The sequence below is a fragment of the Lampetra planeri genome, chromosome 22 (assembly GCF_965212315.1).
Source record: "Lampetra planeri chromosome 22, kcLamPlan1.2.h2, whole genome shotgun sequence".
Lineage (NCBI taxonomy): Eukaryota > Metazoa > Chordata > Hyperoartia > Petromyzontiformes > Petromyzontidae > Lampetra > Lampetra planeri.
Window position 1 is genome coordinate 6,006,678 of NC_136128.1, and position 24,256 is coordinate 6,030,933.

General features: G+C 43.5%; 1 protein-coding gene across 4 annotated transcripts in view; it reads left to right on the plus strand.

Annotated features, from left to right (window-relative positions):
- Nucleotides 1-24,256, plus strand: part of PLEC (plectin) — a 175,788-nt gene that overhangs the window by 65,531 nt on the left and 86,001 nt on the right. For 2 of the 4 annotated variants that reach the window (XM_078604279.1, XM_078604280.1), the window contains exon 2: nt 17,253-17,314. In XM_078604279.1, the coding sequence (XP_078460405.1) occupies nt 17,253-17,314 (62 nt within the window). Of the gene's footprint in view, nt 1-3,057; nt 4,904-17,252; nt 17,315-24,256 lie in introns of those variants that run through there. The other 2 variants (XM_078604278.1, XM_078604281.1) reach the window with 2 other exon arrangements.

Here is a 24,256-nt window from a genome sequence, read left to right on the forward strand (position 1 = left end):
GCTTGCTCACACCACAACAGGTGGCACCCCCCCCCCCCCAGTAGAGGCAGCAGTAGAGAGCCACACCTGAGGATATTTAGTCTTCATATTCTTGATTCTTTCGGTAAAGTCACGTAGATAGACAATAAAAAATAAAATTACATTAAAATTAAATTAAAATAAAAGCAAAAAACCCACGACGTTTCGATCCCAACACAAGCAGTCTTCATCAGGCGAGATAACATTTTATTAAATTTTCTATCTATGTGACTTTACCGAAAGAACCGAGAATGAATTCCTGCAGTCACGAAAGTTTTAAGTAAAAATATTTGTCCTTCTATTCCACACTGGCCAGGCATCATTTGACCTCACCGCGAGTCACCTGCCGATCGATGAACGATGTTTATTTTTGGGTGGACAAAGGCACATGAGATTGGCCCTTGCTTCAACTGCCTTGATGGAAGATCAACCTGTGGATTTCTCCCCCAGTGCAGTGACCATCAACTCCACGGCAGCATCCCTGTAAATATTTTTGAATCGGAAAAATCTCCTCCTTTTTGTTGCTGTTGTAAACGCTTGCCAGGGAGGGGCATCCTCGCACTGCATCGAGTGGAATCCGCCGTGCAAGAAATGCATTTACCTGTCCTTGGTTTGATGCGTTGTCTTAAACAGTGCCCCCTAGCACTCTCTGAGTTGTTGTTTAATCCGATCGAGAGCTGTTGCGAGTCGGTTGTTTGCTACCAAGCAACAAATGTGATCCTATTATCCACGGGCCTATCTGTGATTTGGCTCCATTTATCCGCGGGTAATGGCGGACAATTGGAGGAATAGGGCCCTCAGTAATTGAAGTTTTTTTTCCCGCGGGACCATACTACTTCTGTGAATTATAGGAGTCCTGGGTAATAGGGTCGATGGATTAACCATAGCAAAGAGAGTTAAATGTGAATTACTAATACGAAACGACCATTTATTGCTTCTGCTTTTGTAAGCTGTGAAATAAATGCCACCATTGTAATGGCTGCAGAGCACACACATCACATTATACAAATGGATGTGACATTATTCAAAGGATTACGGTAAAACATCTTCGTTCGCGGATGTTTTCTTTCCACTTCGATGGAGGAAGTGAGATCGAGAGTAAAAGTGAGGGGTTTAGCTCTGAACGTGGAGTTGTTGGATAGACTTTCTCGTGGTGACAGTACGTCTGTTGAACGTCATCATCACATCATTCGATATAAATAAAACTTCCAAATGCACGGCATTATTTTTTTTGTATTGCCTTTATTCAAATTTATAGTATTATTTGTGTGGTTATCTATTTATATTGCGCAATTTTAAGTACGCATATGGATGTTATTTATGTGTACAGGACAGGATGAATGTTATGAAAGATTTTACTGGTAGGAACCTCCTGGTTACACCAGCCCACAGGGGATTATTGTGTCCGTCCGTCGTGCATCCAAAAATAGGAGGGGTGGGGTTGGGTGGAGAGAGGAGGGGCTGGGTTGGGAGGGTGGGGAGGGGCTGGGTGGGGCTGGGTGGGGCTGGGTGGGGGGTGGGAGGGGTGGGGCTGGGTGGGGAGGGGCTGGTCACCCCGTGGTGCCCTTATAAAACTCAACGTTTAACCTACTCACGCAGGCTTGTGCCCACCCTCACAGTCGGCCATATTTGCGGAATACACCACGCCGCCGTTGACCCTGGCCATTGACCGAGCAACCCAACGTTCCTACCAGCTCCCTCCGCAGGAATGTGTTCACATTCTCCCGTATACTTAGTCAAACCAGAGGAACCCAACTGCCCCTGTTCCCCAAAATCTAAACGAAGTATCTACATTCGCAAATTCTACTTTCGCGCAGATATTTAAGAACCGAATCCTCGCGGATGTCGAGGCCTTACCGTATTACATTATGCAAAGGAGTACCACATGATGCAAATATGTTGCGCTCGCGGGGCAAAGTAAGATGAACCGAAAGTCCAAAGTTCGTTTTGAAATTTTAATAAATACCAGTGCCTCTGACATGCAGATGGGTCTACACTGCATAGCTTACCACCCTCTCGATAGGATGTTATGATGGTCTTCTTGGGGCGTCACTGTGGAGAAATGTTAACTCCCTTGCCTGGTATACAGGCGGTCGTGGGTTCGATGCCGACCCTGACGCCTGCTGCTGTATATTTCGAGTTTGCATGTCTCTCTCCCCATAATCGCGTGGATTTTTATCCAGGTCCTCCGGCTTTCCCCTCCACATTTAGAAACACACGTTTAGAGTGCTCGGCTTCTATAAATGTCCATATGATACGCCTCTTAATTCGACTATCATTTGTGGATATGTCGCTTCTGAAACATAGCTACGTAGCTCACTGGGCCTTACTTGGTAAAATAAAAAAAAAATAGGTTTAAATAGTCACTCTTTGGCTATTTTGGTAAAGTCACGTAGAAAGAAAATAAATTAAATAATGGAGTACGACGTTTCGATTGCAACACAAGCAACCGTCATCAGGTAGAACTACATTTGAGAGAGAGACAAAACACAGACATGGAGACACACAGACACACAAGCAGAGAGAGACAACACAAAGACACACAGAGAGAGAGAGACACAACATAGACACACAGAGAGACACACAAGCAGAGAGAGACACACAACATAGACACACAGAGAGAGACAACACAGATACACAGAGAGACACACAACATAGACACACAGAGAGACACACAAGCAGAGAGAGACACACAACATAGACACACAGAGAGAGACACACACAGACACACAACATAGACACACAGACAGACACACAAGCAGAGAGAGACACACACAGACACAGAGAGAGAGAGACACACAACATAGACACACAGAGAGACACACAACATAGACACACAGAGAGACACACAAGCAGAGAGAGACACACAACATAGACACACAGAGAGAGACAACACAGAGACACACAGAGAGAGACACACACAGACACACAACATAGACACACAGAGAGAGACACACAACATAGACACACAGACAGACACACAGAGAGAGACACACACAGACACACAGAGAGAGACACACAACATAGACACACAGAGACCCAATGCCTCTGTGTCGTGGCCTCTACCTGATGACGGTTGCTTGTGTTGCAATCGAAACGTCGTACTCTATTATTTAATTTATTTTCTTTCTACGTGACTTTACCGAAAGAACCAAAGAGTAATTCCTGCAGTCACGAAAGCTTCAAATCAGGTTTAAATAGGTTTTGTCTACCTGTTGACCTTAGTACGTGAAGTAAACATCTCTCAAGGTTTGGCTGCTCTGACTATATTATCTTCTCCCATGTGCAACGAGGTGTAGTGCTTACATGTCCGTACGTTCTGTGAATACATAGACGCCTACTCGTATCCTTTCTGCATCCATACGGTTAAACTAATGTCCGCGTAACAAAAACTAAATGCGTTCGCTAGTCACACTGCTGCGCTGAAATGCTAAACGACACAACGAGCGATGTGTTCTGCAATGGTCCTTCGGGCGGTGTTGACAATTCTGGTGAGAGTATTTTTTTTCACCGTTGCTAACGGAGTATCACATCTTTTTAAATCCTTTATATTAAGTTCGCTTGCTTGCTTTGGACCGTGCAAATATTTCGGTCGTTTTTTAACCCACTTCCCGTGATCCAATCGAGCTGACATTTTGCACACAGACTCGTTCTGCGTGACAATGCATTTTCGTGAAATTTTTTTTCCAAAATTTGACACTGTTTAGGGAAATTTTTTTAAATATTTAATTACCAATTGTTTAATGCTGCCAGACAATCATCTGACCCATAGGTGGTAGCCATCTCAAGCCAGAGGACGAGAGTACTCTAGCCGCCTCGATGCCACGCATATAAAGGATTTATAGTGAAAAACTTAGTTTTTACGGGTTAATTTTTTTCGTTCTATACCCTCAGTACCAAATGCGATAAAAAAAAATGTATTGCAAATTTCACACTGCGTGTTCGCTTTGAGGAAGTTCAACTTCACACCGGCCAATTTATTTGTCTCAAAGCTCTGCGTTGATGCTCCCCTTAGTTTGTGTTAAAATAAAATGTGCTTTTGTCTGGCACTGCACATTTTGCTGCATGTTATTCTAAAAGTGGACAGGAAGGCAATGTAGACATGAAAATGAAATTCAAAGGAAATCAGTTTTTTTTTTGCCCCACCTTCAACACTCATCCTGTTGTTTATTTTCCTTGCTCAGAAAAAAAGATCCACTTATTCTCGTTCTGTCCAGCGTATTTTTCAGTGTCATACACTGTCCACCGAAACGTGTTAGCCTTTGCCATCAATCAAAATGACTGCACACTGATCCCAGGGCACCAATTGTTTGAATTTTTCGGGTTGTTTTTTTGCTTCAAGGGCCGGCCCCAGGTAGGTGTGGCCAGTCCACCCCTAGTCAGAGTGAGAATGAGGGGAGAGAGGGGGGGGAGGTCGAGGTTTCCTTGGCGGAAAGGGTGGGGGTACGCAGAGAGAGTGAAAAAAAAGGAAAACGCCTATAAAGATATTCTGCAGCAGCAGAACAACGAGACCCAAGCGTGGCCAAGAGAGAGAGAGCGAGTGCCCTTGGCAGCGAGCCCAAGTCGGCAGCACGGCAGCAGCAGCATCACAGCCCCTAACCCGTCCGAGCAGAATCCTAAAAAGAAGCCGTATCCGCCCGGAGGACTGCCGGACAAATGGCGTTCAGCAACTCCCCGGGATTTCTGGAAAACAACGTGTTCGAGGACTCCGTTTTTATGGGCGCCACGGCCGACAGCTTTGTGGTGGTGTCGCAAACGCCCGAGAGACTGTCCGTGGCTTCCCCCTCCTCCGTCTCATCTTCATCCTCCTCGCTCTACAACAGAGAGTGGCGGGCGGCTGATCTGACCGGCGGCGGTAGCCTGGCGTCTCTGATGTGCTGTACCGGTGGGTTGGGGTACTCGGTGCCCTTCTCGCTTGGGTCTCGTGGTTTTTTGTTGTTTCCTGTGGCGCGTGTCAATGGTAGAGCAATAGCGGTCCAGCCAAAAGGAGGCTTACTTAACTCTTAATGGTAACAAATGGTAGCTTCTTGACTAAATGTTTGGGAGTTTGCATGTTCTCTCTCTCTCTCTCCCCCGTGGTCACGTGGATTTTTCTCCAGGTTCTGCGGTTTTTCTGTCCACATTTGCGTTGAGAGTTTTTTTGGGCTGCTATAAATGTCCACGTGATAAGCCACTTCGTTGACCTATCATTTGTGGCCAGGTCGCTTCTGAAAATAACTATTTAGCTCAATGCGCCTTACCTAGTAAAATAAAATTAGTTTTAGTTTAAATGTTGTTTTGTATCATCATGCATGTTCAGTTTACTGAAGCTCAAGTTACGTGAACATTGCCGCTTTAATATTGTTAGCAGTTGTCTGTGTGAGGTATGTGTGGCTGGTTGCCAGCACCACACACCCTCCACAAACAGAAACCACATGTACCAGATGCACATCACACACACACACCTGAAACTGCATTATCTTAATTGTTTATTATTTAACGCAGTTGTTTCCTGTAATAATTTGGAACACCCTTTGCTATCAATGTGACGTACTGTCACATGATGTATTTAGTATGCATGTTTATTTTAACGTAAGTGCTTCAGTAAGTAATGTTATTCAGTACCACTCCACGTGTTTTGTTTGTTTCTGCCAGCTGCTACTCAGACACTGTTTTGTTTAAAAACACGTGGCCTTGTTTCCATAGCTCAGCAAAACAAGTTAACGTACAGCATTATACATCTTTTTTTTTATTCCTTTCGAGATTAGTTCAAACTTTAACATATTAACCTATGTTAATATGTAACATATGTAAAACTATAGTTTAGTTTCGGAGGCTTTCTGGGTTCACGTTCTTACACGGTCTTATCATTCTCGCACAATTCCTGACATTAAATATTTATCTGCTGTCTTTTCACACACACACATAATGGACTCAAATTCCTTTGAGGGTGTGAACTGGAGATTCTTTTCTTACAGGTGTTTTTTGTTATCCTCCCTCTGTGTTTCAGTGCACACGAGAAAGGGTCACTCCTTTACTATTTATCCTATTCTAGTTTCAATAGGTGTCTTTATAATGGGAGTTCAATTAACTCGAAAGGCCAACCAAGTCTATTGAAACACTCTGCATGGGTGAAAGTGACCTTTTTTATTTAAATGTGCTAAATGGATCATAACTCGGTGTTATGAATGAATATAGCCACAGTAAGTCGGTGGGGTAAAGTGTGGGTATTCCCACCTGTTCTGTCTGGTCAGCGTGGTAGGATAGGACAAATCCCTTATTGGGCCCTCTCTCTGGCGCTCCCTCTAGTGGAGGGCCTTCCATCAGCAGTGGCTTGAGCAAGCACTTGCAAGGCTGCACCTTTACTTCATTCAACAAAGGCATTATAATTAGATATACCATTTATAATTATTACAGGAACATGTTACATCAAAAAGGTTGTGCCCTGTGTTACCCTGCGATGAAATGTTTAATAAAACATGAAGGATTGTCACGGATAAAAGGCACTAACCTGAAAGAATATAGATGAAATAAGATGTAATTCGTAATCTTATATAAAACACTCCTTAGAAGGAATTGGACAAGCGACCCAATGAGGAAATCTCGTGACAAAGTCTTGAGACTCAGTGGGGATTTTCAGGTTAAAAACATTATCATTTTTCGATTTAAAACTTTCGTGACTGCAGGGATTCATCTTCTTGGTTCTTTCGGTAAAGTCACGTAGAATGGAAAGAATAAAATAATAAAATAATTCTCACGACGTTTCGGCCACAACGCAAGCAGCCGTCCTCAGGTGAAGAACAGGTCTGTCGAGACGACAGAGTCTGAATGACACACCCCAGGCTTGGAGCGACTATTTAAGCTGGGATGGAGAGGCGAAGAGCACCTTGACAAAATAATTTGCATATCAAGAGGAATTTAGCATATTTATGGGAAATGCAGATATGCGATTAGTACTACTTGTGAAATGCGTAGGAGGTTTGGTGAGGGCTTAAAGTCATTATGCCATCATTGCTGCTGCTGTATAGTCGCCGTAAAGTGTCGTGTGCTCTGGGAAATCGAATACGTGAGGATCGCATTTCTTAAATATTGTGCGATGCGGGTATAACGCTTACCGATGCTAGGCTAGTCAAACGTTAACAGTACCGTACGTAGAAGCATGGCGATGCCGCCCGCGTTCTTTAGAGGATTGCGAGGAGTTTAATGGGATTGTTTTGACATCCGTGAATGAAGATCACAGTGCCTTCAACACGCTTGGAAAGCGTCAACTGTGGCCGTCACTCCGGGTCGTAAGAGGTCACGTAGCTCAAACATCGAGAAGGAGCCTGCTTTAAAAGCAAATTCACAACCACAAGTACCTACAGCTATAATTATAGATGTGATAGATTATAATCTATCACGATTGTCAACGGTTATCGAAACTTACCAAAAGTTCCTACGTAAATTTGATGTACTCCTGAGATTCGGGAAAGTGAGATGTTTTTTTTATTATTATTTTGGATAAAAAAAAGATATGTGTTGATAGTGCTTTGAATTTTTTTTAAGACAGCGTGGTGAGGACATACCCCTGAGTGTAGATAACGCATTTTTGGGCGATTGGATATTCAAACATGAACCACAAAGAGGCAGGTTCCACACAAGGCTAACAACACAATCACCTGCATAGAAAATGATGACGCGTATCTATATCTCATATAAATGTGTTTGTTCTTTGGGGTAGGTCGCGTAAAAAAAATGTGTCGTGAACCCTCCTCCACCTGACATGGCCAATTGAATAAAAGTGCCACGCAAATCGAAACGGTGTTATTGTTGGAGAGCAGATCTCACAACTTGTACATGGGGGCACGGACGTTCTGCTGGCGATTATATCCAGCATCGTCAGGTTGCTAATGGAAACTCAGACCTAACCCTAAAAAATATAATGATGACTTATAATATTGATCGTGAAAGCCTACGTATAAAATTCACGCACCAATATGTATGTTGAGTGATTTTTTTTTAGCAATTCCAGAATGGATTGTAAAATATACGCACAGGGGTCTGTTTCCCCATGAGATAATAAATAAAATACCCTTGTAGTCCGTCAACCTATCAGCCTTCGGCACCAATGTTTTCCAGGTGAAAACAGACCCACGTCTGTGTTTTATTTTACTTTACAACCAACAATCCCCCCAGAATTGACAAAATATGCATATGTTGTCCAGAATAACATGACATTAAAGGAAATCAATACATTCACCACGCTGACAGCTGCTGCTGGTTGGTGAAGGGGCGAACAGAGAGAGTTCAGTTTAACACGTAGTAGGCTTTCGTGACCAATATCCATCATAGAGGTTTTTGGGTTAGAGCGCGTAAATATATAAATGTGTCGTTAAAACCCGCCACCACCTTACTCAGCCAACTAGTAATGGTTGTCACGTAAACAGAACGTGCCAATTCGTCACTTGTACAGCACAAATCTGGCTGTCGCCTGACGAAGCTAGTTGTAATTACTGGCGAAACGTCGTACTCTGATTGTAAATGTCGTGGCTTGGCTCTCCAAACACACCGGTGTGCTGTACTCGTGACGAATTGGCACGTTCTGTTTACGTGACAACCCTTATTAGTTGGCTGTGTCGGGTAGTGGCCGGTTTCAAAGACACATTTATATATTTACGCGATCTAACCCAAAAACCATTATCATATAGACAGTTCAGATGTCGCTCACCACTCATGTTAGCTACCCATGGCTAAGAACCGCATTCAGGTGACTGGGTTCATGGCAGCAATGCGCCAACTTTTCTGCCACCTCCCCAGCCCCCATTTGTCACAATCGATTTCATGAAATTAACTCCCAAAAAAGATATAACGGACTGCGATGGCAGTCACTGTTGAATTACCGCCCCCCCCCCCTCCCAACAAATTTGTAGTCACTTTATTGACCACAGAGAGATGATGGGTTGAGTCAACCCCCAACCAAGATTTGAGCTTGTAAACATTCGATTGCGAGCTGACTGCCACCAGGCAGTTTTTCGGTTTGGCCATGTTTGTTTGTTGTAGTACAGAGTCAGACTGATGGCCTTAATCTAAGTTGTCTTGTGGTTGTTGTTGTTGTTTGACTTGCATCCCACTGGGATTTTTGCACACAGTGTTGGTGTACGGTGCTTTTTCTGCAATATGTTGCTGTCTTTTCTTGGATTTTCTGTTTGCACATAGTCAATTTAAGATGTTTTCTTGTTCATGTTTTGTTTTTTTGTTTGTTGCGGTTGCACCCGATTCAAGAGCCGAATGGCTCACAAGGCTATACCTAATAAATTAAACTTGAAACTTGAAGGCTGGTTGTCATTAACACTGCCGAATAACAAAAAAGACGAGGCTGACGTTTCAGGAATTTATCCTACTCGGGCAGTGGCACTTATTCGGAGCTTTTAAGAAGGTTCATTGCCCAGAGCATGAACAATTATATTTTTTTCCATTATAAGGCTTTGTGAATAGTTGTTATTATTGCTTGTTGTGTTCTTTAATTGAGACAGCAAATTGATAGATGTTGCAAATTTGCAGTCTTGTTGGCAGGCAACCCAAGGAATGTTGTGGGCTCATGTCTAGTACTGTATACCCAGAGGCCCTTCATAGCCCCGTGCCTTCTGAACTACAGTAGTGTGTGGAAAGTTAATGATCTGCTCTCTAGAGCTGTCGAAGCACACGTGTGTGTGGGAGGCACAGGGCACCCAACATCTAAACTGCCTCGTGGAAATCAAGATTCCCTCTAACATAAGGTGACCTTGCTGTTTTGCTGCCTGTCCTCAGTATTGAAAATTGGTCTATTTATGAAATTTGAACTTAGATTCTTCATCTATTTTACGTATTTATTTTTCGTGATTTGTTTACTTTTCTTACACTTGGCGCTCCTATCGTGTTTTTTTTGTTGTTGCTTGATGTTGTAACTTTCTGACCCGCACCCTACTGGACATCTGTGAAAAATAGCTTCATAGCTCGTCGGATTTCTCCAGGATAAATAAAGATTGTAATTCTGACCTTTATTATTATTACCACTACTGTGCTTGTTTAACAAGGAAAACCTCTCTGAATCTCATGACTATTTCAGCAGGGTCCTGCCAAATTTTTGCAGCACGGGGATGACGATTACTGGGTATATTCCTATTGAATAATTTTCGGGTCGTGTTCTTTTTGCAAATTTGAGAGCGAAAAAAATCGCACCCCAAAACTGTGGCTGTAAAAAAAAAGAAACGTGGCCTTATTTCGCTAAGTAGATGGACAAGATGATTCTGCACTCATTGTGCTTGTCAATGAAGGCTTGTTTATAGATCGAAACAAATTTGGAAACATCGTGGCAGGGATAAACCCACGATTACTGTATTATGAGCAACCATATTTTCCCATGCACGTACCGACATAAGAAACCAGTGTCCAAGTAATTGTTTGCCATTTTTACGGCACGATATTAAGTGTTGTTAGTATGACTAACTAGCACGCCGCTGTGGCTAAACATTTTTCATTAAGCCTGTCGAGATAAATATTTATTTACGTACAAATTTAATTCAGTATTTTAATCGTGACTTAAATAATTAAGTTACAAAATGTTGCCAACTGGCATTCATTACTTACATTGTTCTAAAAATATCACATATACGTGACATAAAAAATACACACCCAAAAAAACCCCATGTATTTTTATTATTTTATTATGTGACTTTACCGAAAGAACCAAGAATATGAATCCCTGCAGGCACGAAAGCTTTAAATCGAAATTTAACAGCACTACAAGTTATATTGTTTCGCATTTGCAAGAGCAATTGCCACATTGCTTGAGACGTAAATATTAAATTGTACATTACCACATTTTCCAGCTGTCCATTGCATGAGACATTCCGTTTCAATGGACTGTCACCTGATTGCCTGAGGCAAAGGTGCAGCCCTGCAATTGCTTGCTTACACTACGGCTTCTGGCGGAAGGGCCTCTCCTATAGCGAGCTCTCGAGAGGCCCTCTAGATGGTGTTTGGCCTACTCTTCCACCACATTTGACTTGCCGAGCACACAAACCGTGGTATATCGAGTTTTGCAGCTATCAACTGACATAAAACTAAGTGACCTTATGGATTAAACAAGGGTTTTATTTTCGAGGAATGTGTCAAAGCTTAAAATGTATACAGCAGGTACGAACTACTTTACAGATATATTTGAGCAAGCAGTCTCAGCTGCACGTGATTTTAGTCTGAGCGGATCGCGGGTTAACGTGTCTGGTAAACATTTTCTCGTGGATATTCTGAGGAGCGGAATACTGCATTTTCCAGCGATAAAAAGGTTTGTATCACTGCTTTTTTATTTGTGCAGAAGTCTGCACTATCCTAGTCGAGAATGGAACGGCAAATAAATGCCATACGTTGTTGGAACAACCCTTGTTTTTTTATTGTAATCGCTGGCTCGAGACATCCGTTATCCTGTAAATGCAGATCTCTTTAAGATCATTCCGTGTAAAGATGTCAAGTTCTCCTGCTGCTCTCTGGAAAAAAATGTGGCTTTCACAAATAAAGACCACTGGCTTACTCATTATTTCATTATTTTCCCCTATCGCCTGGTATTGTATTTACCTTGGTAAATAAAGGCCATGGGAAACTGCCGCTCACACCACATAAATACTGTGATGACACTTTATAGGGCTTAAGACCAATGCGTATTAACAAGCGCCCCTGATTGTGATGGTAAATGTGATAAATAAGTGCCATGGATTTGACATTTAAATGACATATCAAGAGATACATATAACCACTGAGAGGAAGTATTAACTCCTTGTTAAGGATTCCTTACAGTGACGATGTTCTTTGGAAAAGTCGAGTGCTCAAAAAAACATTTTTAAAATAGGCAAGGCATCATCGCGCAGTAAACAAAAAAAATGTGTCTTGGAACAGAGACTAAGCACGCACAGAACTTTGATCGTATTTCAATCATCTCATTGATTCCTTTTCGAGACGGCTTTGGAGGGGCAGTGTTTGTTCGTAGTGTTCTATATAACATTTTAATCGCAAGTATTGAAATGGCTTTTAACGAAATCAAACATTTACAAAAAAACGTGTAAATGGGGAGCAGGCCTCAAAACGGTCCATGCGCTGTGCTCAGAGCCGAGTGACCCGAGTTCAATTCCTGGCCGTCAGTGGTCAATGACATCCAAACTGGTTCAAACTAAACCCTCACGGGCAGCAGTGTCGGGGAGGTACCTTCATTCAGCAGGCGCCTCATGAATTGTCACCTAATTAGAAGCACTAAATTGAGCTGTCAATATAGCAACAGGAATACAACGGGGGGGGGGGCGGGGGGGGGTGCATTGGTGGGGCGGCTAAGCATTGTGTGTAGTATAGCGGGAAACAGAGTGACTGTGGTCAATAGTGCATTACAATATTGTCAACGCACGAGCGTCAATGGATGAGCCACTGACTCACATGCATTGACACTCTGCCTTCTGATGATGGATGCTTCTGACGAATGGAATGTATTTAATCCTCAGCCTTGAATGCATTGCGAATTCGCATACACGTAGGCATGTAGATATGCCTCGATTAAAATTGATGATTACACTCATGATGTGTACAGCAAAGCATTCATGTAAGAATCAATGATTTAATTTTTATTTGCGTGCGTTGTACGTCATGGGTTCACGCGCTCCTAGGCATGTGAAGATGCCTCGATTAACATAGATTCTTACACTCATGATGCGTGCATTGAAGCATTCGTGTGAGAATCAATATCTTTTTTAATTTGTGTACATTGTATACATCATGAGTTCACGCGATTCCCTGTGGAGACTCGAGGCGCTGCGTTGAGCACAATGCGAATATGAGAATCGGTTCTTGAATGGGCGAGTCCAAATTGTGAACTATTTTTTTTGGATTGGCAAGTCGGGTGAATTGGTTCAGGCCGTAAGCTACGTTGTACAGCAGCCAAATGGGGATGTTTAATGAGCTATTTGCTGCACAGTTTTGACAGTTCCAATTAAAGGAATCGCAAAGATGAATGCAATCTTAAATTAAGAGTGCTGTCGTATTTTAAATGTCATTCGCGTTGCGTTTCACTTATTGATTCGTTACGCTCCTCAAGAGGCGCTGCGCTACATTCCCGTAACGCAACGCACACGTGGACATCACGGCACAGCCAAGTCCCTTCGTGAGTTAGCGCTTTTTCACGTTTCTTCCCCGTAAATTTCTAACATTCGGTGCAACCAAAAGGGCCAAATGAAACGCGTTTCACTCGAACAGGCACGGACAAAGCCTTATTACGTAACAGCAGCAGCACATAAATGTATGCAAGCCACCACAAGGATCAACAAGTGGAGCTTGTTATTTTCTTTGAACCTACGTGATTTTACTGAAAGACCCAAAGAATATGGAGCTGATGGGTTATGGAATATTTCTCCCATCATTGTCTTCGAGTGCCCATCTGACCCTGGCTTCATCTTTGCTGCCCTCCCCCCCGTCCATCCCACGCTAAGGCGCCGGTCTGTGTAGCGGAGGTCAACGTGGTAAAAGAAAGTCACCCTCTGTGGGATCAACACGGGCATGGGAGAAGAAGGAAGGGCCCCTGATAATAACGCTCTTTAAAAACAAAAAAAACATGCGTGCGCACACACAAAGCAAAGATCCCACCGCCGATGTAGCCTTGCAGACGGTTGAGGCAAGGGCTGTTTGTGAACACGTATTAAGGCTGTAACGGAGCGCAAGACGGCGGTCTGGGCCACCATCACTTCATGACCGCCTTCGTCTCCCCAGTGCTGATGTTGACACAATGCACCAGGTAGTCACTGAAGGCGCAATAGACCCAGGAGAAGGCTATGGCTGCTTTGTATCACTCGCGTTATTGTGGCTGGGCTCGTAGCAGAGTCAGTGCTCTGTCCACGAAGCCACCACTGCCCGCCAAAGACAAAGATCCCCCATGTAGCTTTTAACAGACTGTTGGGGCAAGCGCTGTTAGCGAGTAGCAACTATGAATGCCAGCACGGCGCACGAGGGGATGGGTGGCCATCACCACGCTTGGCCGCCTTTGTTTCCACCGTGCTGATGTTTACACACTGCAACAGATACTCATTTAAGGCTGAGTCGACCTCGGGGAGGCCCAGGACCGGTTCGGATATCCGTTACTGGCGCTGGCCGCGAGAGGGATTCAAACTCGCGTCGCCGGGTTCGTTAGTGTAGTCTGCTAACCGCTCCCCATCACAAACATATGAACACACGTTTTGGACGCTGCAAAGTGTACAAAGATAAAGTGTGCACAGACTGGGCAAAGCTTGTATTGGACATAGATGTTTTATGCGGACGGCATATTCCACTGGAGTCCTTTGCGGGCGACATTTTCAAATTTGGCAAACTTGAGCTCCGACGCCATCGCACAATTGCCTTCCCACGCAAATGGCATCAGGGGCGTCGTGTTATTATGGTCACCACGCGCAGCAGTAATAACCAGGGCGTCCCACTGGATGCGAACCGTGAACCTCTGAACGCGCTACTGCTAGGCCATGTCAGCGAACTGAGCTACGCATTGGTATGGACCAGGTCACGAGTGGCGTGATGACTCTCTGTTATTTCGGTCTTCGATTAGCCAGCGCATACGCTCCTTCGCGCACGCTCCATTGCACAATGCTGGACACTGCGCGGACGATAGCTTTTCCGCTAATTGGATTACAAAAGTGAACCGTCACCGGGGAGACCCCGTGGGTTGCAGAGCCAAGTGGCAGAGTGCTCGGGCATGTCACAAGAGCAGCCAGGAATTTCCAATTTTCATTTACCGTGTGTTTAATGTGCTTGTCCATCTATCGGGCGCGACAGGGTTTCGGCTAAAAGCATCGTTGAGGTTTGTCCTCGGGTAATCTTAGCGTGGAGTGGTGGTGCAGAGGTTAGCGCACTGCGGTATGAACCCCGGACGACCAAATTCGATTCCTGTCCGTAGCTAACATCAGCGACGAGTGATAATCTGAACTGACTGACTCCTGGGCACCGCGTTCACTAACCCGAACTGACCATTGCGGTGAAGTTTGGTCAAACAACTCCTGTGACCAAATTCTTCGGTTTTTTCGGTAAAGTCACGTAGGTAAAAAAATTAAAATTAATAAAAGTAAAATAAAAATAAAATAAAAATCACGACGTTTCGGAGGCAACACAAGCTGTATCAAGTACAGCAAGCGTGCTGTGACGGTTCCACCTGAAGACGGAAGCTTGTGTTGCCTCCGAAACGTCGTGATTTTTATTTTATTTTTATTTTACTTTTATTAATTTTTATTTTTTCCCTACGTGACTTTACCGAAAAAACCGAAGAATATGAATCCTTGCAGTCACGAAAGCTTCAAATCTAGAATCCTGTGACCAACATGGGGGGGGGGGCCTTCATAAAGTAATAGATAAAATTATTATTTTTGTACTATTGTTAACAAGGTGGGACCTTTGTGATACTGTGTGGGTGTCATTGTCATCAGTAATACGTTACGATTAGCGCTTATAAACATCTAGCAGTTCACCAGGATTGGTTAAAGCATGTCTTGACTCTTTTTGAAACACTGAATGTTAAGCCGGTCCAGAGTTCGCTCGTGTTGAACAAATGCTGTTAAAATTGTGCACTCCCAGAAGGCGATTTGGCTGATGTGATGTGTAAAATAAATGCTTATTTTTTTCACGTGGAGTGAGAGATAAGGGAAGGCTACATATTGTCTTCTTGTTTAATTTAATTCTCCACAATGATACGAGTGATTATTTTGTATTAAGGTGCCCCATGTCTAGGTATTTCCATCTCTGCTATCTCCGTGCCTACCAACGACAATGGCTAACAGGCCATATAGTCTTCATAACTTTTGTGCAGACCGTGTATTTGAAAAAATGAACGTGACTTAAATCAGTTTCATAAAGTACTAATACAAATAGTTAAGACTAGTATTACTGTTTATATTCCTTTTCACAATAACATAGGGGCAAGCGGTTGTTTTGAACGTCCATTACCTTGTTAAAGCATTCCAACGAACAGCATTAAACCAGATTTTATTTGGCCTTTACCTGAAATGAAAGCCTCGGCGATACAAAAAAAAGCCGCGTAAGGCGTGGCATGCCTCGTACAAGCAGCCCGAGACTGTGGGATGTGCCAATGTTGAACCTCACTTTAAAGTCACCATGGGGGCAGCCAACTGAGGAACTGATTAAAGCCAGAAGTCGTTATTCACGTGTATGAGGCCTCCTGCGAGAGGCCGGGATGTGAAAGCGAGCAGCAGTAAATAACGTTCGCTCAACAAGTGGCTTCATGTCCGCACCACTGCGGTGTGAAAGCCGAGGGCTATAGGGTTCCTCGGAAGCATTCCAAACGCCGCCTAGAACGGAAAAGCTCGCACAACCAGCTGCTGTAAAGAGAATGTTACGAGAATATGTTAAAACGAACAGCCATTGTCGTGGAGAGATGTGGCGGAGCTGTGATTTTACAGGTTCAAGCAAGAGACTTACACACTGCAAGCACTCACACCATGATCTGCATACAACGTACGCCGTTCAATACCAATGCATTTTGATACAACTGTTTATCTCAAATATGCATGATAAGGATAGTGGTTACCTGCATAGCATGCAAATGGGTAATATGGCCAGTAGCATGCATGGCTGCTTTGGGTCTCCACAATGCTGATGTTTATACATTGTACAAGCTGCTAATTTAAGGCTGAGATGACCCCAGGAGAGACCCTAGGTCAGGTTCAGACACCATTCACCGCTGATGTTATTTACGGATGGGAATTCAACTCTGATCATCAAGTTCATAGAACATTGCACAAAACACTGCAACCACTCTTCCGCAAATACAAAGATCCCCCATGTAACCTCAACAAATTGCTGGGGCAAGTGCGGTTATCGAGTAGCACCTATGAAGGCCGGCACAGCACACGGGGGGGGGGGGGGTCGCGTGGGTGGTCAACACCATGCCCGGTCGCCTTTGTTTCCATCGAAGCTGATGTTTACACATTGCATCAGGTACTCATTTAAGGCTGAGTCAACCTCGGGGAGGCTCAGGACCCGTTTAGATAATCGTCACTGTTGTTGATCACGAGCGGGGATCGAACTCGGGCCGGCGGGTTCCTAGCGCAGCGCGCTAACCAATGCACCGCCGGTCTGCGTTTGTGTGCGCGCCTATTCAGACGAGGTGGCACTATCTGCTGTTGAGTCTTGAGTAACCCCCGTTCGGAATCCACAAGAGGAATGTAATGACCCAATGTTGCCTCTTCTTCTTCTCCTTCTCATCGCAGACGAGCGTGATCGTGTTCAGAAGAAAACCTTCACGAAATGGGTGAACAAGCACCTGATGAAGGTACGGAGAGAACATTGGGGCATCGCTCACACGTTTGTGCTCACACGTTTGTGCTCACACGTGCGCATTCGCATGCACGCAGCACGTGGCGTGCATGCGTACGCCACGCTGGCCGGAGTGTTGAGGTCGCGAGCTGCGTTGGCAGCGCCAGAGCGTTCTGGTTTGATGTTTTCAAGTTTCAAGTTTCATTTATTAGGTGTAGCCCTGTGAGCCATGCGGCTCTTAAGTCGGGTGTAACCGCAACAAACAAAATATGAACACAGAACATCTTATAGCGTGGGTCACTCGCAAAACGCCGCGGTGGCTAGGAGATGTTGACTACCACGATCGCTACGCAGGAGATCGTCGGTTCGATCCCGATCCCGACGCCTGCTGCTCTATATTTGCGTTCCTCTCACTCTCTCCCCGTGGTCGCGTGGATGATAACCAGGTGAAGGGATACGTTCGTGTTGAGTTCGCTTGTCCGACTGTATCTGCTTCTTCTCACAGCTGCTTGCGTTGGGGGAAATTGTGGGTAACCCTCACATCTTCAGGGCAATCGGGCCAGTTGTAATAATCAATGTTGGCCACAGTTATTCTTCATCATAGGAGGCTTCTGTTACAGAAATTCATTCGTGAGAATCTTACTGTACTTTATTTAAACGTATGTATGTCGAACTTCTTTTTCACCGTATGTAGACAACTTCTAATCAGAGGTGCGGTACTGTATTTAATTAGTTTTTATAATCATCATTTGCATCGCTTTATCAACCCACTGCTTGATGAAGGCATCCCAACACCATGTCAGTTGTGGGAGTCTGTTGGACTGTACTTCATCGTGCTAGGAAGTGGGGGGTGGGGGGGGGATCGGTGAGGAGAGGACACAAGAAAGGTTCAGATATCAATCTCCGTGCATGTTCGCCATGATTGGGAATGGAACCCATGTTGGTGTGTTTATAGTGCTAACCGCTGCACCGCCTCTGCCCACAAACTACACGTCGAATTTTAAAATGGCTACGCGCATTTAAACAAAAATGTTATTGGATGAGCAATTGAATGTTCCAACACAACCTGCCATGCGTTTCACAAGTACTGATCAAACACATCTTACCCATAATGCATTGCTTTAAGGTTCACAAGTTCTATTCATGTCTTCCCGTGTGACTTTTTAAACCCAAAACATGAAAGGTGCCATTGATTTCTTTTTTTAAATTCTGCACCGGGTTTTGCACCTCCCCATGACTCCAGTTAAAAGTTTCCAATTCATTTAGGGCGTGAGTTTGAAAGCAGAGCCCTATATTGAAACGCAATCAACAATCCATAACACAGGTGGTTTGGGTTAGATCAAGTAAATATATAAATGTGTCGTTCAAGTTCAAGTTAAACCCGCCACCACCCGACACAGCCAACTAATAAGGTTTGTCACATAAACAGCACGTGCCAATTCGTCACTAGTGCAGTACACCATTGGCTTTGCTCTCCAACACACAACCGGTGGTGCTGTACTAGTAACGAATTGGCACGTTCTGTTCATGTGACAAACTTTACCAATTGGCTGTGTCGGGTGGTGGCGGGTTTAACGACACAATTATATATTTACACGATCTAACCCAAAAAAAACCTGTATTTTGGATATTGTACATTGCATTATTATATTGGTCTGTATGTATGCGTGCATGCGTTAACATATTGGCTGTATTATGGATGATATTGGTCGCGAAAGCCTACATATTAAAGCAATCCACAATGCTCCCGTTTTTAAGCCTGAGAAAACCGTAACGCTCATTTTAGCCTCTATAAAGGTACTCCTTTGTACGGCGTTGGGGAGCATTTTTATTATTATTATTTCCTTGGCAATTTTACGAGCGCCATAAAATTAGGGTGACTTGAGAAGGATTACATCCTTGGGTTCTTTATGTGAATGCGATTTATGCGGTGTATGGGCACTGAGCCTCAAAAGACACACACCGAAAACACTTTTGTAATTTATTTCACCTTCTTAATTCAGCGCGTGCCAACAACATCTCCTTGGCCAAAAGGTATAAATTTCGAGGGTGCCCAATTCTGTAGAATCCCACCCCCTATCATTCCGGAGCACGCATTCGGATTTAGGCTGCTCGACATGAATTTTACCTCCAGTGCATTAAGCCGCTCACTCGTATATCCCGAACCCTCTTTGTTGTGGAACAAGTACACCGCTAAAATATCTCTGGACATCCGGGTCAACTTTTTTGCTGAATGTGACGAGTTGTACATCGTAGATTGATTGGTTGCCCTAGTGATACAGGTTTGTTTTGGCACCATGTCCCATGTTGTCATTATCAGCAGCTTCCGCATGATGTCCCCCAGTGCTGTGATTGTTAGGCGTGGTTAACATCAGTGGCAGGTGATGTCTGAAGCAGTCCTGGGCCTTTTCCCTCCAAGCGCTGATGATACGTGGGGAAGTATGGACCAACAATCTTGATGACCACACAGCCAGGGGAGGCCCTCATCCAGCAGTAGATTGACAAATGGCCATACGATATTATTAAACATCATCGCCATCACCATCATCATCATCTTCTTTGATCTGTTGTTAAGGACGATATTGTGTTACCATTGTATAAAACACCTTTGTTCAGTGGAATGCCCATTGAGTTTGACATTTACAGCAGTAACGGCGAAATGTCTCCTCTTGTTTTAATGCATTCAGCCACTGTGCGAATGATTTTATGCCAATCCCGGTCTGTGCATTTCTGTTTGTCCCCTAACTAAACCTGACTCGAATAAGCCTGGTTTCGAAGGTTAATTCTTGAATGATTCTGTTATTTTGTCAGGACGATGGGACCCTGGCACTAACAGTATTTTAAATGTGTTCACACAAAAGAAACGTAATCCTGCCACTTAACAGGCAGGGAACAAGCACAACATAGATTCCATGAAGTGTGTGTTTTAGCAGCAGTTTCGAGATCCATACAGTGCATTGGTAGCTGAGGATTTCTAAGCATGAAGGCTATGTTGATCTACTTCAATCGATTACTGAATGTGGCATGAGTTCTACTGTAGTTGCTGATCAATTGCTTTTGCAGGGTATCCTAATTATATCTCTTCATGTAACAGAAAACAATGCTTAACAAATTATAAGCTTTACCATTTTTATATAAGTATTTGTACATCATTCATTGTATCCGCTTCATATTACGTGCAACGTAATACACAATACGAGCAACTGTTTACCCATGGTGCACCACGGGATGTTTCAAGGACAATGCATATATTATCATAGTGTCTTTTATGTTTGCATTTGACTGCAAGTATTGTGGTTAATGCAGCCATGAATCCTCGTAAAAAAGGTTTCAGTTTTGTTGCCAGAAAAAAGGGGGAAAACCCTATATTATTAGAGTCAACGATGTATACTCTTAGGTTTTTTCGTTAAAGTCACGTAGGTAAAAAAGTAATACAATTAAAATTAATAAAAGTAATAATAAAAATAAAATAATAAATCACGACGTTTCGCAGGCAACACAAGTCTCCGTCATCAGGTGGGACCGTCACAGCCAGATTTGCTGTATCAAGTGGGCCCACCTGATGACGGAGACTTGTGTTGCCTCCGAAACGTCGTGATTTATTATTTTATTATTATTATTACTTTTATTAATTTTAATTTTGTTATTTTTTACCTACATGACTTTACCGAAAAAATCTAAGAGTATGAATCCTTGCAGTCACGAAAGCTTCAAATCTAGAGTCAAGGATGTAATTAATAAAAAAAATAAAAGAGGAATGGGGAAGGGAAGAGAGGAGAGAAAGAATGGGAAATAAGAGTAAGAGGATGGAAAAGGAATGGCAAATGGGAGCGAAGAGGTCAGTAATGATGATGGTAGGGAGAAAGAAGCACCACGTAAAGGGGCCGCGACGCTGCTGCACAGAGAAGCGTCTGTTTTCATAGGGGGCGGGGAGAAGGGAGGGATTCAGAGTGGGGGTGGCCACACAGAAGTCACGTGATTTACGGGACGCTTGAGCCGTGCTGTCCATGGCCAAACCACCCAATATGTGCCCAATTCGTCAGATCTCAGAAGCCAAGCTGGATCTCGAACCTACTTAGATGGGTGGCTTCCATGTATACAGGAGGTGGTGTTATAGGCTGCAAATTGTACTGCACTTGTATGCTTCTATGTCTATGCTCCCTGCCTTCACCTACCCACATTGATAAATGTGGTGTGGAGCAAGGTCAAACAGCCACCACAACTAATTTGCTACGTGGGGAAGCCCTCGTCTATACCCGACTGAAGAAGGTGGGGCTCTTAGAGACGAACATTGGGACCATTGCAGAGCGAGAAAAATACGAGTGGAAATGTGATTTTTGGATCAAATGCAGGAATTTAGCGGCCAGAAGTTGTTATTCCTCAACGTGAGCTCTCCGGTAGATCTTACGGGAACTCGGGAGTTAAAAATATTGAATCAAGCACAGAGATGTTAAGAAACGTACCATCAGAAATATTTCACGGGCAAATAAAACACAGATCTTAGTGGCTTCAGGCCAGGGCATGAACACATCTGCTCCCGAAATATGTGGCCATGCAGTGCAATTGCCACTGGAACTTTTTCCATTGCCGTGAACTAAAGGTGTAATTTCTGGCTGCAGTGTAAGTCACTTAAAAGTTTACAACAACCATGCAATTGTCATTTATATGCGAAGATTTGAGATACAATAACTGTTTTGTATGTTTTTTTTACGATTTTATTTTAACCATTCAAACGGTATGCATCAGCAAATTGTGTAGATTTCTTCAGTTCCAGGGTATGTTGCAGACGTAAATTAGATAGCCAATGTTATTTCCGATTTTTAAAAAAATGTCCCCTTTGACTTCATCTGCAGTGGGTTGTCTCATCAATCCATCGTGAACGTAAACAGCCTTTGTGTAAATTCACTGCTGGATGAGGGCCTCTCCTCCACATTGTGCACATAGTGGGGGGGGGGGGGGGTTTACTCGACCATGCCTCACCACACTGCTTCTGTATAGTTTGGCGAAAGTGAAAAGCATTGACGCGGGAGCGTAGAAGTACGGTACAGCAATGGGTGTTGCTGTATTGAAAATATACGTCGCATTTCAGGAAATGGCCATTCTTCAACGAACATCACCCGAAATTACACCTCTTATGTATATTTTACCTTTCAAGGCCACAATGTTAATGACACAATATGTTGAGTTATTTTTTTGTCATTTCGATTGTAATGTAGCGTGTGCTCAAGAGCACACCGCCCCAGCACACACTCGAGTGCATGCGCATAGCAACTCGCACACACGCACGCGCGCACGCACAAGGCTGTCTTGTCTTTGCCTTCCTCTCTCGTGGGTGCGATGTTGATTCACAGCCCAGTGGCTCTCTTGCGGTCCCATATCCATCACCCACTCCATTCAGCAGGACGCACCCTTCCCACAGTCATAGGGCAAGGCAGGGCTTACATGAGGACCGTCAAGAGCCATATAACACCGCCTCATGCATATGCATTCATGTGTTCGCTGGCCGCGATGCTTCAATGCATCGCTGGCTCGAAGAACACTGTGCCAACACGTGTGAATCTATTACCGCTTTCCCCCCGTTAATTTATACATTTTAGTCAGCGGTGAAAGGTAAACCGCGCTCGTGTCAAAATCTTTGCCCAAAGCGCATTGCGGTAAGTTGATATTGGCTGTCATTTTAATAGCACACTTTTTCAGATTCCGAAATAAATCAATCGGTCAAAATAATACTGACATTTGTTGACTCAGTACAGCCTCACTGAGTCGTTTTCAGAAAGAGCCTGCTGCATTGTGATGTTTGGCGAATTCGATTTAATCAGTGTTTGGCTTCATGGGGTTGGAAACCGGAGAACATGGAAAAAACACTACCACAAGTAGCATAGCATGATTCTTCACAGCGCACGCCTACAACACCTGGCAAGCCTTAGTGGTGGTCAGCCCATCCACCTGCTAACCAGGCTCAACGTTGCTTAGCTTCCGAGATCCGACAGGAGTGTGTGCATTGATGGTGATTTTGTCACAATTGTAGGTAAAATACTTAATATTTAACACATATTTGTTCATTGGAGACAAATAATGACTACGCAAATGTCGTGTATATAATGCTATTTATAAAGATTCATAATGTTTACTATCAATGGCTCTCAAACTCTCATTTTAATGAAACATTGATCAATCTCAATTCAATGTCCAGTTATTAAAACACAAACTATTGCCTTATAAGCACATATGCTTGTGAACATGAAAGTGTACCACAATTACTTGTACATATTTAGCGTAACAATGCATCGATGTATCGTTTAGTATCGAATTGTGGGCTCACGAAACTCGCGTCAAATTGCGCGTGTGTCTGAACTCATATTGTTCAGAAAAGTGGGTTCATGTGACTCATCCAGTCATTTGAGGACGCTAATTTTGCCGCAGTAAACTACATATATGTAGATTTAAAATAAATCAATTCTTGATAATAGGGTTTTCCCCTTTTTTCTGGCAACAAAACAGGTGTTAAGTTGATACAACACCAAACTGAAACCTTTTACAAGGAATCATGTCTGCATTAACCACAATACTTGTGGTCAGAATGCAAACAAAAAACATACTCTGATAATATATGCATTGTCTTTGAAACTGATTGGTCAACACCAGAGACAGCTTTCTTCGTTATAGACCTGAGGACGCCAAAAGGCGTACTTGTAAAAGGTGTCAGTTTGGTGTTTTAACATCTTAACACCTGTTTTGTTCTTAATTTTGGAGCTTTCGCGACTGCAGGAATTATTCTTTGGTTCTTTCGGTAAAGTCACGTATAAAGATAAAATAATAAATTAAATAATAGCATACGACGTTTCGATTGCCAGAAAAAAGGGGAAAAAACTATTATCATATTTGGTACTGGCAAAGGAGGTCCCATGATGTAGAAAATCAATTATTGCATCAAATCGTGACACTAAATCATGACAAT